The following is a 12,704-nucleotide window of genomic DNA, read 5'->3' on the forward strand; positions in this document are numbered from 1 at the left end:
GCTCTCTTTACTTTCACACAATGCAGTGAGGAATGAAGGAGAAATGTGAAGGGCCTTGTCTGATATGGATGACTAATGGAGTGCTCTGGTCTTGGGCGACTCTGGGACCTGATGTGGGTGGTAGGAGCACATAGCAGTGCCATTTCAGCCCACAACACTGTCCCCGTCATTCCCATAATGAGGCCTACAGAGCCGGAAAGGCAATGGCAGCCTTTTACGCCAAGCCCTTTAGTGTCGAACCAACAACCATCCGATGGCAGTAGTTCTGAGCAATTAACCAACACTTCTGTTATTTAAAAAATAAAAAAAACTCATTGAATTGGATTCCATTTAGTTTTTCTGTGAGCTCAATACGCAGTGTTGAAAACTGTGATTATAGTAGGGAGTTGCAGTTTCCAACAGGCCAATAGTATACATAGTTTAGCGCAGGAAACATGGCAATGACTATAATCCGTTGCGAGACTACTTGTCCAGTCTTTAGTACAGACCGTCTGTGTGGGGTAGACCGAGAGAAGAGACGAGAACACTGATCGAGAGGGTTGCTTCGTGGTATATCTATCTGAAAATACATGATCTATGTGATAGTTGGTATTCAGGAGTCAAAAGTAGGCTTTATTTACTTTGACAATAACATTTTTAGGAATTTTACAGACCGCATAGGCAGCAGCTCTATAGAGATGAGGACTTGGAATGAAATTGGTCATCAAATGTAATATAGAGAAGACATTTTTTTATTAAAATAATGTAAATAAATTATTTTATACGTAATAAGCAGTTGGGCTGGGCAGTATACCGCTATTAATGCACAGACCGATATGGATTTTTACTTCACCCTCTATAACAGTATTTCAATGTTTTGGTTTGTTGAATGTGAGGCACAACACCAGCATGTCCGTAATGTCCATTTTTATAGTTCACTCCGTTTGCTACTTGCAATTCGACGCTCCTGCATTCCGCTTCCCACGCCCTGCCCCCTGTCACTCAAGGAGAGCAGTTGTTGGTGTTGCTTGGCTGTGTAGTCATGAGCACTTCACTTGCTGCTTACTTTGGAGCTAATGCGAACTGCTGGTTAGCTGGCTAGCTAAATGTAATCGGAGTTGGAGCAAACCTAATGGCTAATTACATCCTGAAACCAGTGCTGGTGTAGGCATAGATCTGCATGTTTGTGTAATGGTATCTACTAAATCAGAGGACTAGGTGAAGTATGAATTTGTTAGCTAGCTAGCTACATAAAGGGGAACATAACTTCATATTGGGACCCCTGGGAAACACTGACCAACACTTTGGTTCCTTTCCTTACACTGGCTTATCCCTGGCTTATTAATTTATGTCAAACAACAATGCATTCAAAGTGCTGCCCACTATATTCCAACTGTTGAATTACAATCATTATATTTCCATGATTCCAACAGTACACCGATAACCTATGCCTAGATATCTCATAATTTTTAAAATATTTTTTTATACATGCATACATACTAGAGGTCGACCGATTATGATTTTTCAGTGCCGATACCGATTTTATTGGAGGACCAAAAACAATTACAACAATACTGAATGAACAATGAACACTTATTTTAACTTAATATAATACATCAATAAAATCAATTTGGTCTCAAATAAATAATGAAACATGTTCAATTTGGTTTAAATAATGCAAAAATAAAGTGAAGAAAGTAAAAGTCAAAAAGCTAACGTTTAAGTTCCTTGCTCAGAACATATGAAATCTGGTGGTTCATTTTAACATGAGTCTTCAATATTCCCAGGTAAGAAGTTTTAGGTTGTAGTTATTATAGGACTATTTCTCGCTCTACCATTTTGTATTTCCTATACCTTTGACTATTGGATGTTCTAATAGGTACTTTAGTATTGCCAGCCTAATCTCGGGAGTTGATATGCTTGAAGTCAAACAGCGCAATGCTTGAAGCATTACGAAGAACTGCTGGCATACGCAGGAAAGTGCTGTTTGAATGAAATCTTACGAGCCTGCTGCTGCCTACCACCGCTCAGTCAGACTGCTCTATCAAATCGTAGACTTAAAATAACACACAAATACGAGCCTTAGGTCATTAATATGGTCAAATCGAAAACAAAACGTTAATTCTTTCAGTGAAATACGGAACCGTTCCGGCATCCCTAAATCTAAATATTGCTGTTACATTGCACAACCTTCAATGTTATGTCATAATGTAAAAAATTATGTAAAATTCTGGCAAATTAGTTCTCAACGAGCCAGGCGGCCCAAATTGTTGCATATACCCTGACTCTGCGTGCAATGAACGCAAGAGATGTGACACAATTTCCCTAGTTAATATTTCCTGCTAACATGAATTTCTTAACTAAATATGTAGGTGTAAAAATATAGACTTCTGTGTATTGATTTTAAGTTTATTGATAGTATAACATTATGTACACTTAGCATCAGGAAGCTTGGTCACAAATCAGAAAAGCAATCAAATTAATCGTTTACCTTTGATCTCTGGATATTATCACTCACGAGACTCCCAGTTACAAATGTTCCTTTTGTTCCATAAAGATTATTTTTATACCCAAAATACCGATGTTTGTTTGTCACGTTATGTTCAGAAATCCACAGGATTTATTCGACAGCGCAGACATATATTCCAAATAATATCCATAATGTCCACAGAAACATGTCAAACATTTTTTATAATCATTCCTCATGATGTTTTTAAAATGTATATTAGATAATATATCAACCGAGTGTAGGTTTTTCCAAAAACAGCGGGAGGAACAATGGCGGCGTTACTCAGTTGCGCAAATGTGATCCTTCACGCTCATTTTTCAAAATAAAAGCCTGAAACTTTCTACAGACTGACACCTTAGGGAAGCCATAGACAAAGGAATCTGGTTGATATCCCTTTAAATGGAGGATAGGCTTGCATAGGACCAGAGGTTTCAAAATAAGAGGCACTTCCTGATTGGATTTTCCTCAGGCTTTCGCCTGCAATATCAGTTCTGTTATACTCAGACAATATTTTTACAGTTTTGGAAACTTTTAGAGTGTTTTCTATCCTAATCTGACAATGATATGCTTATTCTAGTTTCTGGGGCTGAGAAAAAGGCAGTTTCAAATGGGTACGTTTTTTAAGCCAAAAACGAAAATACTGCCCCCTACACGCAAAGGTTAAATCATCCCCCGTGATTCAATGATAATTTAACAGGCAACACAGGACAAGCTAGATAACAACACTGTTGATATTACTAGTTTAACAGGTGATTATGTTAAGATGGATCATTTATTTATAAGATAAGTTTAATGCTAGCTAGCAACTAACCTTGGCTCCTTGCTGCACTCGCGTAACAGGCGGTCAGCCTGTTGCAATGTGCAATGTAATCGGCCTTAATCGGTGTCCAAAAATGCTAATTACTGATTGTGATTAGAACTTGAAATCGGTCAACCTCGAATACATGCATGCATACACACAGTTATAAACCAATGAGGAGATGGGAGAGGCAGGACTTGCAGCGCGATCTGCGTCAGAAATAGAAATGTCTTCTATTTTAGCCCTTGGCAAACCAGATGCTTGTGAGCAGTGTGGGTGCAATAATTGAATAACATAGATTCCTAAATTTATTTTGCAATGCGAGCTGTGTAGTCAGGGTATTAGGTCAGTTAGGATCACCACTTTATTTAAAAAATGTGAAATGTCAGAATAAGTATTTCTTTCTTCACATTCCCAGTGGGTTAAAGTTTACATACACCAAATTAGTGTTTGGTAGCATTGCCTTGAACTTGTTTAACCTAGGTCAAACGTTTTGGGTAGCCTTCCACAAGCTTCCCACAATAAGTTGGGTGAATTTTGGCCCTTTCCTCCTGACAGAGCTGGTGTAACTGAGTCAGGTTTGAAGGCACACACTTTTTCAGTTCTGCCCACAAATGTTCTATAGGATTGAGGTCAGGGATTTGTGATGGCCACTCCAATACCTTGACTTTCTTGTCCTTAAGCTATTTTGCCACAACTTTGGAAATATGCTGCAATTGAAGAAACTTTCAAAGTTCTTGATATTTTCCGTGTTGACTGACCTTAATGATCTGACCCTTTTTTCCCCTGCCTAAAATGCATAAAATGACACACCCAATCTGTCTGTAGCTCAAGGATATGTATATTTTTGATACCAATTGAAATGGAACACTTTGAAGCTTGTGGAAATGTGAAATTAAAGCAGAATAACACACTAGATCTGGTAAAAGATAATACAAATGCTTTTTCTTTCTTCATCTTTGAAATGCAAGAGGCCACAATGTATTCCAGTTTAGGCACAATTTTGATTTGGCCCACTAGATGGAGGCAGTGTGTGCAAAGTTTTAGACTGTTCCAATGAACCATTGTGTTTCTGTTCAAAATGTATCATGTCTGCCCAAATGTGCCTAATTGGTTTATTGATACATTTTCAAGTTCATAACTGCACTCTCCTCAAACAATAGCATGATATTATTTCCCTGTAATAGCTACTGCACATTGGAGAGTGCAATTAGATTAAGAATTATTTAAGCTTTTTGCCCATATCAGATATGTCTCTGTCCTGGGAAATGTTCTTGCTACTCACATTAGCTAAACCGTCCCATGTGGGGGGTGGGGGTCACCGATCTGAGGTTAACTTCTCTGCGATATGTGGAATGACAGCCATTTTTTCCAGCCAAAGGGAGGAGTCACAAAAAGCAGAAATAGAGATCAAATTAATCACTAACGTTTGATCATCAGATGACACTTATAGGACTTAATGTATGTTTTGTTTGATAAAGTTAATATTTATATTTTTTTTAAATCTGAGTTTACATTGGTGCATTACGTTCAGTAGTTCTAAAATATGCGGTAATATTGCAGAGAGCCACATCAATTTACAGAAATACTCATAATAAACATTGATAAAGATACGACTATTATACATGGAACTTTTAGCTAAACTTCTCCTTAATGCAACCGCTGTCAGATTTCAAAAAAACTTTACGGAGAAAGCAAACGATGCAATAATCTAAGTACAGCCTTTTGACAACAAAGCAGCCAAAAAGATACCCGCCATATTGGGTAGTCAACATTACTCAGAAATAGCATTTTAAATATTCACTTACCTTTGATCTTCATCAGAATGCACTCCCAGGAATCCCAGTTCCACCTTAAATGATTTGATTTGTTTGATAGTGTCCATCAGTTATGTCCAAATATCTTCTTTTGTTAGGGCGTTTGGTAAACAAATCCAAAAGCACGTTCAGGTCGCGTCGGATGAAAAGTTCAAAAAGTTCCATTACAGCCCGTAGAAACATGCCAACCTAAGTATGGAAGCAATCTTTAGATGTTTTTAACAACTTCATTAATGTTCCAACCGGACAATTCCTTTGTCTGTACAAATTAAGTGGAACGTAGCTACCTTTCACGTGAGCTCGCCAGACCGAGGCTGTGGCACTCTGTCAGACCACTCGCTCAAAGAGCCCTTATGAGCCCCTCCTTTAGAGTTGAATCCCCAATTAGGTTCTAAATACTGTTGACATCTAGTGGAAGCCTTGGGAAGTGAAACATAACTAATATCACCCTGTATCTTCAATGGTGGCTGAGTTGAAAAACTACAAACCTCAGATTTCCCACTTCCTGGTTGGATTTTTCTCAGGTTTTCGCCTACCATATGAGTTCTGTTATACTCAGACATCATTCAAACAGTTTTAGAACCTTCAGAGTGTTTTCTATCCAATAATAATATGCATATATTAGCATCTGGGAGTAGGAGGCAGTTCACTCTGGGCACGCTATTCATCCAAAAGTGAAAATGCTGTCCCCTATCCCAATTAATCTTCAATTATGTTCCAACTGGAGAATTCCTTTGTCTTTAGAAATGCAATGGAACGCAGCTACCTCTCACGGGAGCGCGCGTCATGGCACTCTGCCAGACCTCTCAGTCAAACAGCTCTCTTTTGCTCCCCTTTCACAGTAGAAGCCTCAAACAAGGTTCTAAAGACTGACATCTAGTGGAAACCTTAGGAAGTGCAATATGACCCCATAGACACTGTGTATGGGATAGGCAAAGACTTAAACCTACAAACATATTTCCCACTTTCTGGTTGGATTTTTTTCTCTCTGGTTTTTGCCTGCCATATGAGTTCTGTTATACTCACAGCCATCATTCAAACTGTTCAGTGTTTTCCATCCAAATCTACTAATTATATGAATATTCTAGCTTTTGGACCTGAGTAGCAGGCAGTTTACTCTGGGCACCTTTCTATCCAAGCTACTCAATACTGCCCCCCAGTCCCAAAGAAGTTACACTAATGGACTGTCATTTTTTCTTTGCTCATTTGAGCTTTTCTTGCCATAGTTTAGACTTAGCCCTGTGGTAAAATACCTTCTGTATAGTACCCTAACTTGCCACAACACAACTGATTGGACATTCCAAAAACTTACTTTTAACATGGCACACCTGTTAGTTGAAATGCATTCCAGGTGACTACCTCATGCAGCTTGTTGAGAGAATGCCAAGAGTGTGCAAAGCTGTTTATAAAGGCAAAGGGTTTGTTTAACCCTTTTTTTTGTTACTACATGATTGCATATGTTATTTCATAGTTTTGAAGTTTTCGCTATTATTTTACAATTTAAAAATAAAGAACCCCTGGAAATGAGTAGGTGTCCAAACTTTTGACTTGTACTGTATATCTCATGATATGCTGTTTTTACCATATCTCCCGGCCCTAATAAGCAGTATTGTGCAGTCACCACCATCTTGCGACTTTTGGTAATTGTTTTATTCTGTTACAGCATTCAACCCACAATTTTTTATTTCAAAATCGAAAACCAAGTAATCTTTATCAAACCCAACCGATCTCAAAAAGCACATCGCTTGGCAGTAGATGGCAGGGTGAACTCCTAACCACAAGGCCCAACCACACCTTGTTAAACCCAGCTAAAATGGGGTGAAAGTGAATTCAAAGACAATGTGGAACTCTAAAATGTAACGGCGGTCGCTGAATCTCCATTACGAGGGAAGTTACCGGAATGCGCCGGTTTCAAGTGGTGTGTTCTAATGAGAAGGGTCTGCGTCTCTCCACGGCTGTAATTGGTAGCAGCAGGAGTCAAGATCTCCTGCTGTTCCAAGAGCCTCTTGAATCAGCCAGCACAGGGCGAGAAATCCGTGAGGAAAAGATAATTGGAGCGTGATTGACCACAAGGGTGAACCACTAGGCAAATTATGCAGTGAATGTGTGAACTAATTGTCTGATTAGAGGCAGGGTACTAGAAGGACAGCATGAACCCCCTCAGGTGGTTAGGTCAGTGGAGGGATACAACAGTAAACCCCTCAGGTGAATATGGTGTAATGACAGACTGCAATTTGGGGTGTTTCTTGATATGGGTGTTCCCTGATATCAGGAACCTGCCATTGGTCAGTTCCGGCCTTATGCAACTGATGGTTTCGCGACAGATTTGTTTACACAGCAGGTTAGGTGAATTAGCATGGCAGGTTAGGAAACTGTTAAGGTTAGGAAAAGGGTTAGGCTTAGCTACAGTTGTTAACCAAATAAAAATTTTATTTGTCACATGCGCTGAATACAGCTGTTGTAGACTTTACCGTGAAATGCTTACTGACAAGCCCTTAACCAACAATGCAGTTCAAGAAATGGTTCCAGGGGTACTGTTACCGAGTGTGTGGGGTACAGGTTGAGGTCATTTGTACATGTATGTAGGGGTAAAATGACTGCATAGATGATAAACAGCGAGTAGCAGCAGTGTAAAAAAAAAAAAAGGGTGGGTGTCCATGTAAATTGTCCAGGTGGCAATTTGATTAATTGCTCAGCAGTCTTAAAAATTGGGGGTAGAAGCTGTTAAGGAGCCTTTTGGACCTAGACTTGGTGCTCCGGTACCACTTGCCGTGCAGTAGCAGAGAGAAGTCTATGACTTTGGTAACTGGAGTCTTTGACAATTTTTTTGGGGCCATCCTCTGACATCGCCTAGTGTATATGTCCTGGACTGCAGGAAGCTTGGCCCCAGTCATGTACGGGGCTGTACGCACTAACCTCTGTAGTGCCTTACGGTCAGATCCCAAGCAGTTGCCATACCAGGCGGTGATGCAGTCAGGATGATCTGGGGACCCATGCCAAATCTGTTCAGGCTCTTGATTGGGAAAAGGTGTTGTCGTGCCCTCTTCACGACTGTCTTGGTTGTCGTGCCCTCTTCACGGCTGTCTTGGTTGTCGTGCCCTCTTCACGGCTGTCTTGGTTGTCGTGCCCTCTTCACGGCTGTCTTGGTTGTCGTGCCCTCTTTACGGCTGTCTTGGTTGTCGTGCCCTCTTCACGGCTGTCTTGGTTGTCATGCCCTCTTCATAAAAGTGCAGTGCGCTTTTGACAATGGTGTTTTTGCAATTGTATTATGGAACAAACATTTGCTCATAGCCTAATGCGTTGTGCGTGTTGCTGCGCTTATAATGTGAAGAAAAAATAGTTTATAAAAATGTAAGCAAAATGTTCTGATGTTGCATCACTCATTTGCTTTTTAACGTGTTTTTTTAATGTAGCCTAGACTTACTGTTTGTATGACTGTTTGAGATCATCCTACAATTGTCCCACTGTCTGTTTGGAATAAGCTATTTCTTTTTATACACGCTGACCAATAGAATAGGTCACTTTTTCTACTATGGGGGTTAGTAGATTGACAAAGGCTAGTTATTTTGCTGTTCGTTACTCGTCTTGTTGGCTGAGGAAAAGTAAATGTGGACGATTATTCAAAGTGCGACTCAGAATTTGGTAAGAAAGACATTGTTGATCCTTAACTTGTATGTTCTGTTAATATGAATTACCAAAATGTTTAAATGCTGCTGGTCCAATGTCTGGCGCCACATTTTCGTAACGGAATCCCTGGTTATGACATACAGGTTTTCATAATATATTCACTCGACTGTTTCCCTGCAGGTGAACAACAAATTATTGACAGAGTTATGGTAATTTGTAAATGCGTTATTTTCCAATCCTCGTAAATGTTTTTTGCTAGAATTTGGACCATTTTTCTCTTCAAACCTTTCATAGGCCTACAGCAGTAGCTTTATATAGGCCTGAGATGGATGTGATTTCCTAGGCATTTTGATTGAACCTGTGTTCACCTGGGTTAAATAAGAGACTTGATCCATCCATATTGATTCAGTGATGAATGAATTTACTACTACTGAGTGTTACTAATACTACTTGGACTACTATTTACCTGTCCTAAGTAAGTGTGTGTGTGTTTGTGCAGGTATCTGATTGGCCAGGGAGCCAGCGTGGGGGTGGTGAACAGTGAGGGGGAGACACCACTGGACATCGCTGAGGAGGAGGCCATGGAGGAGCTCCTGAAGAATGAGATCAACCGACAAGGTACTGACGGACCGCAGCACTGACTCACTCGGTCTGCCCCACACTGACCTGACCATATCACTTCTGCTTTGTCCAAACGTTGTCCACCAAGCACATCATTAATGGGACTAAAACGACATAATGGAAATGTTTTTCATTAAGGTTTCAAATTAGATTACTTTTTAATGACACACGAGTGCTGCTACTTTGCTAGCATCAGTCTGTGTTTGCTACATACCAGGCAGTTATGCACTGCCTTTCCAAATAGACTGTTTAGGGATGAGAGGTGTGTGTGTGTGTGTGTGCGCGCAATGGATCGTGGTACATGCATCTAGGCCGCTGTGGCCTCCGGTCATATCAGGAAGCAGGTCTTGGCAGGCCTCCAGTGGCGTGCACTCCGCTTGGTTCAATAGCACTACAGCCTCCATGGCCAACAGCTCACTGGTCTAGTATAATTCCCCCTTTACTACTACACCCAATACCATGCCTACGTACATGATGTCCAGGTATGTCATGCGTGTACCATGTCATAAAGCATTTATGAAATCAAGTGAGACCCAGTCCCAGCAGCTTTGCCTCGGTGGAGAAGTTACATAATGGAGATTAATGCCATCCACTTAAACTCTGTTTCTCTTTGTGATGATTCTAAACTGGATGGAAGGCTTTTTCTATTTTTTGCCCGGTGTTCTTGAGATGATGAAATGTACCCCCACCCCCCCCCCCCCCCCCCACCCCACGCTCTGGTGGGAGGCCTTGTTCAGACGTGCTAATGGCCCCTGGGACAAACTGCTCCTCTTCTCATGATGCTGCTGCGTTGTCGGAAGATTATGGCGCTCTCCTTCACCTAGTAGCCATTCCAAATGCACCTCTCATCAAATCCACTAAGTGTGGCTGGACACCTTTGCGCTGTTTACGTTGTTAGCCATGCTAGCCACCAGACATAATTAGAAGTTAGGTTGCAGCTTGTCAGACGCAGGCCCACCCCCTCTGTTTGCACCCTTCTCTGCTTAGGTTGCGCCTCCTGTAAGGTGTAGAAGAGTAGAACTAGGTGAAATTGTTTTTGACGGTATGTTTTTTAATAATTAAAGCTCTACGTTTGCTTTGAGTAGTGCGTGATCCTACAGTGGCAACACATACATTCCAAGTGATTTCAATGGCTCTTTCTCCATTCTGTTTTCTACTATTCAATTCAGCTTAAACCGAAAAAAAATAATAATAATTAAATCTGCATTTCCTGCACTCATTTGAGAATGTCCATACTGCCACGTAAGGCTGCACAATATAGGCAAAAAACTAGGCCTTCTTTTTAACCAAATGTTGCAATTGTGATTTGACTATTGATTTAGATCAAAACAATTGGGTGAACTGTTGGAATCATGGAAATATAATATTTATTCTAATTCTATAGTTAGAATATAAATAATAGTGGGCATTTTGAAGTGTTTGACATGACAACGTATGAAAATGCCAGGGAGGAGTTGACAGGGTAGGAACCAAAGTGATGGTCTGTGTTTCCTAAGGGACCCTATAGTCTGTGCTGCATTGACCATGCAGACTGAATTAAGGGTGTGTTCGTAAAATTAACTTGTGTGCCAGAGAACGCTCTGAGTGTTTGTAAATTCAGATTGTTTTCGTGCTCGGAGGGTTTCGAGCACACACTGGATGCTCTGGCCGAGGAGTAGTGTTGATCTGAGAGATCTGACCTCACAACGGCAGTCAAGCTAACTGGCTAAAATTAGCTAGCTTGCAAGTTACTTCCAGACATGAATGAGAGAACACATCACTCACCCTTTTACTTGCCCTAGCAGAGCTGGTTAAGCTGTTTTCATGTTATCTAGAGTGTTGGTGATTAACTGTGCTGCTGGCAACAATTTTTGAGAGCCCTATCAGTGCCCTATCCCTTTTAACACTCCTCCAGTCCTAAGGGCTGAATGTGCAGAATTCATTCAGCAGTTATGACCTCTCCTCCTGTTTCGTTAGCATGCTACGCTACTTAAGAGAATTATATAACGGAGGCGGGGTCTTATCCCACGGGAGCCCCGCTCGTCTCAGCCGACTGCAGCTTTCAGCCGACTGCAGCTTTCAGCCGACTGCAGCTTTCAGCCGACTGCAGCTTTCAGCCGACTGCAGCTTTCAGCCGACTGCAGCTTTCAGCCGACTGCAGCTTTCAGCCGACTGCAGCTTTCAGCCGACTGCAGCTTTCAGCCGACTGCAGCTTTCAGCCGACTGCAGCTTTCAGCCGACTGCAGCTTTCAGCCGACTGCAGCTTTCAGCCGACTGCAGCTTTCAGCCGACTGCAGCTTTGTCTTAATTTGCTGTGCTTGATGGATATGCAGTCTGTGGCTTTGGAGCGGGACGTCAGCATGCCAGCTCCCAAGATCCCTTATTGACAGACACACAAACCCCTGCCTGCAGCACCACACACCACTGCATTTACCACCAGTCATATGACAGACATCAAACCACCGGGCCTTTTTAACATGCAAACGTTTCTCCCTCCTGGCTGTATCTGATCAGTGATACCACACCATTTTTTGTGTCGATGGGCAGTTACACTGGCAATTAGTTTGCAGCACGAGTGGATTGCCCAAGCTGTTCGATGGAACTCCACATAGGGAATTAATTCATTCAATTGTTCTTGAATTTACCACTAATGGCTAGCAGCTCTGTGTTCAGTAAGGTACAGTGTTGTGCAACTCCCTCTGTTTTTAATGGGATTTTCACCTCCCGTCGTGTGGTCTCCTCTCTAAAAGAGATATCATCTTGGTCATGGGGTTAAACTTGTTAAAGAGCCACCACTGTTCCCCCACGGCCGGGCGACTGACTCCACCTTCAGATCCCCTCTCTGCTTCCCAGACAGTTGCTCCACGAACGGCCAGGTGACTGGGCTGCCTATACCCCCCCCCCCCCCCCCCCACTCCCTCTAGCTGCCCATAAGGGCTGTCTCTGGTGCCCCCCCCCACACCCAGTTTCCCTGCTCAATGTCTTGGGGTAATTTTAGTTTTGGCTTGTCAACAGGTTTTCCCTTTAGTCCCGTGTTATCACATCCTCAGAGGTGACTTTCCTCAGAGGATTCACATGTTTGCTCCATGGCCAATTTTTTTTTTGGGGGGGGGGGATATTTCGGTTTTACCAGACCATATGCAGGCCTAGCTTTGAGGGAGTGGGAGGGAGTGTGGTGGGGACTTAATCAGTCAGTTTTCTGGTCTACTGGCTTTTCTCTTTATTTTCTCAGGGTCCCGGTAGAAGGTGCAATATTCTCTTGAAAAAGCAGCTTGGAATGTGTCCAGTTCCTCCACCAGGCTGCTGTTTTGTAGTCCTACTTAGGATCTATTAGTCTCCCTGCCTTTTTCTAGAACCAGTACAGGCTACTCCT

The 12,704-nt window shown here is 41.9% G+C and overlaps 1 protein-coding gene across 13 annotated transcripts in view; it reads left to right on the forward strand.

Moving 5' to 3' along the window:
• Positions 1–12,704, forward strand: part of LOC110490454 (protein phosphatase 1 regulatory subunit 12A) — a 77,590-nt gene that overhangs the window by 27,432 nt on the left and 37,454 nt on the right. For all 13 annotated transcript variants that reach the window (XR_005036148.1, XR_005036150.1, XR_005036145.1 and 10 more), the window contains exon 3: positions 9,231–9,349. Coding sequence is in view for 4 of the 13 variants with exons in the window: in XM_036944833.1 (XP_036800728.1) it covers positions 9,231–9,349 (119 nt within the window). In the remaining 9 variants the exon portion in view is untranslated. The remainder of the gene's footprint in view (positions 1–9,230; positions 9,350–12,704) is intronic.

The sequence above is a fragment of the Oncorhynchus mykiss genome, chromosome 15 (assembly GCF_013265735.2).
Source record: "Oncorhynchus mykiss isolate Arlee chromosome 15, USDA_OmykA_1.1, whole genome shotgun sequence".
Taxonomy (NCBI): Eukaryota; Metazoa; Chordata; class Actinopteri; order Salmoniformes; family Salmonidae; genus Oncorhynchus; species Oncorhynchus mykiss.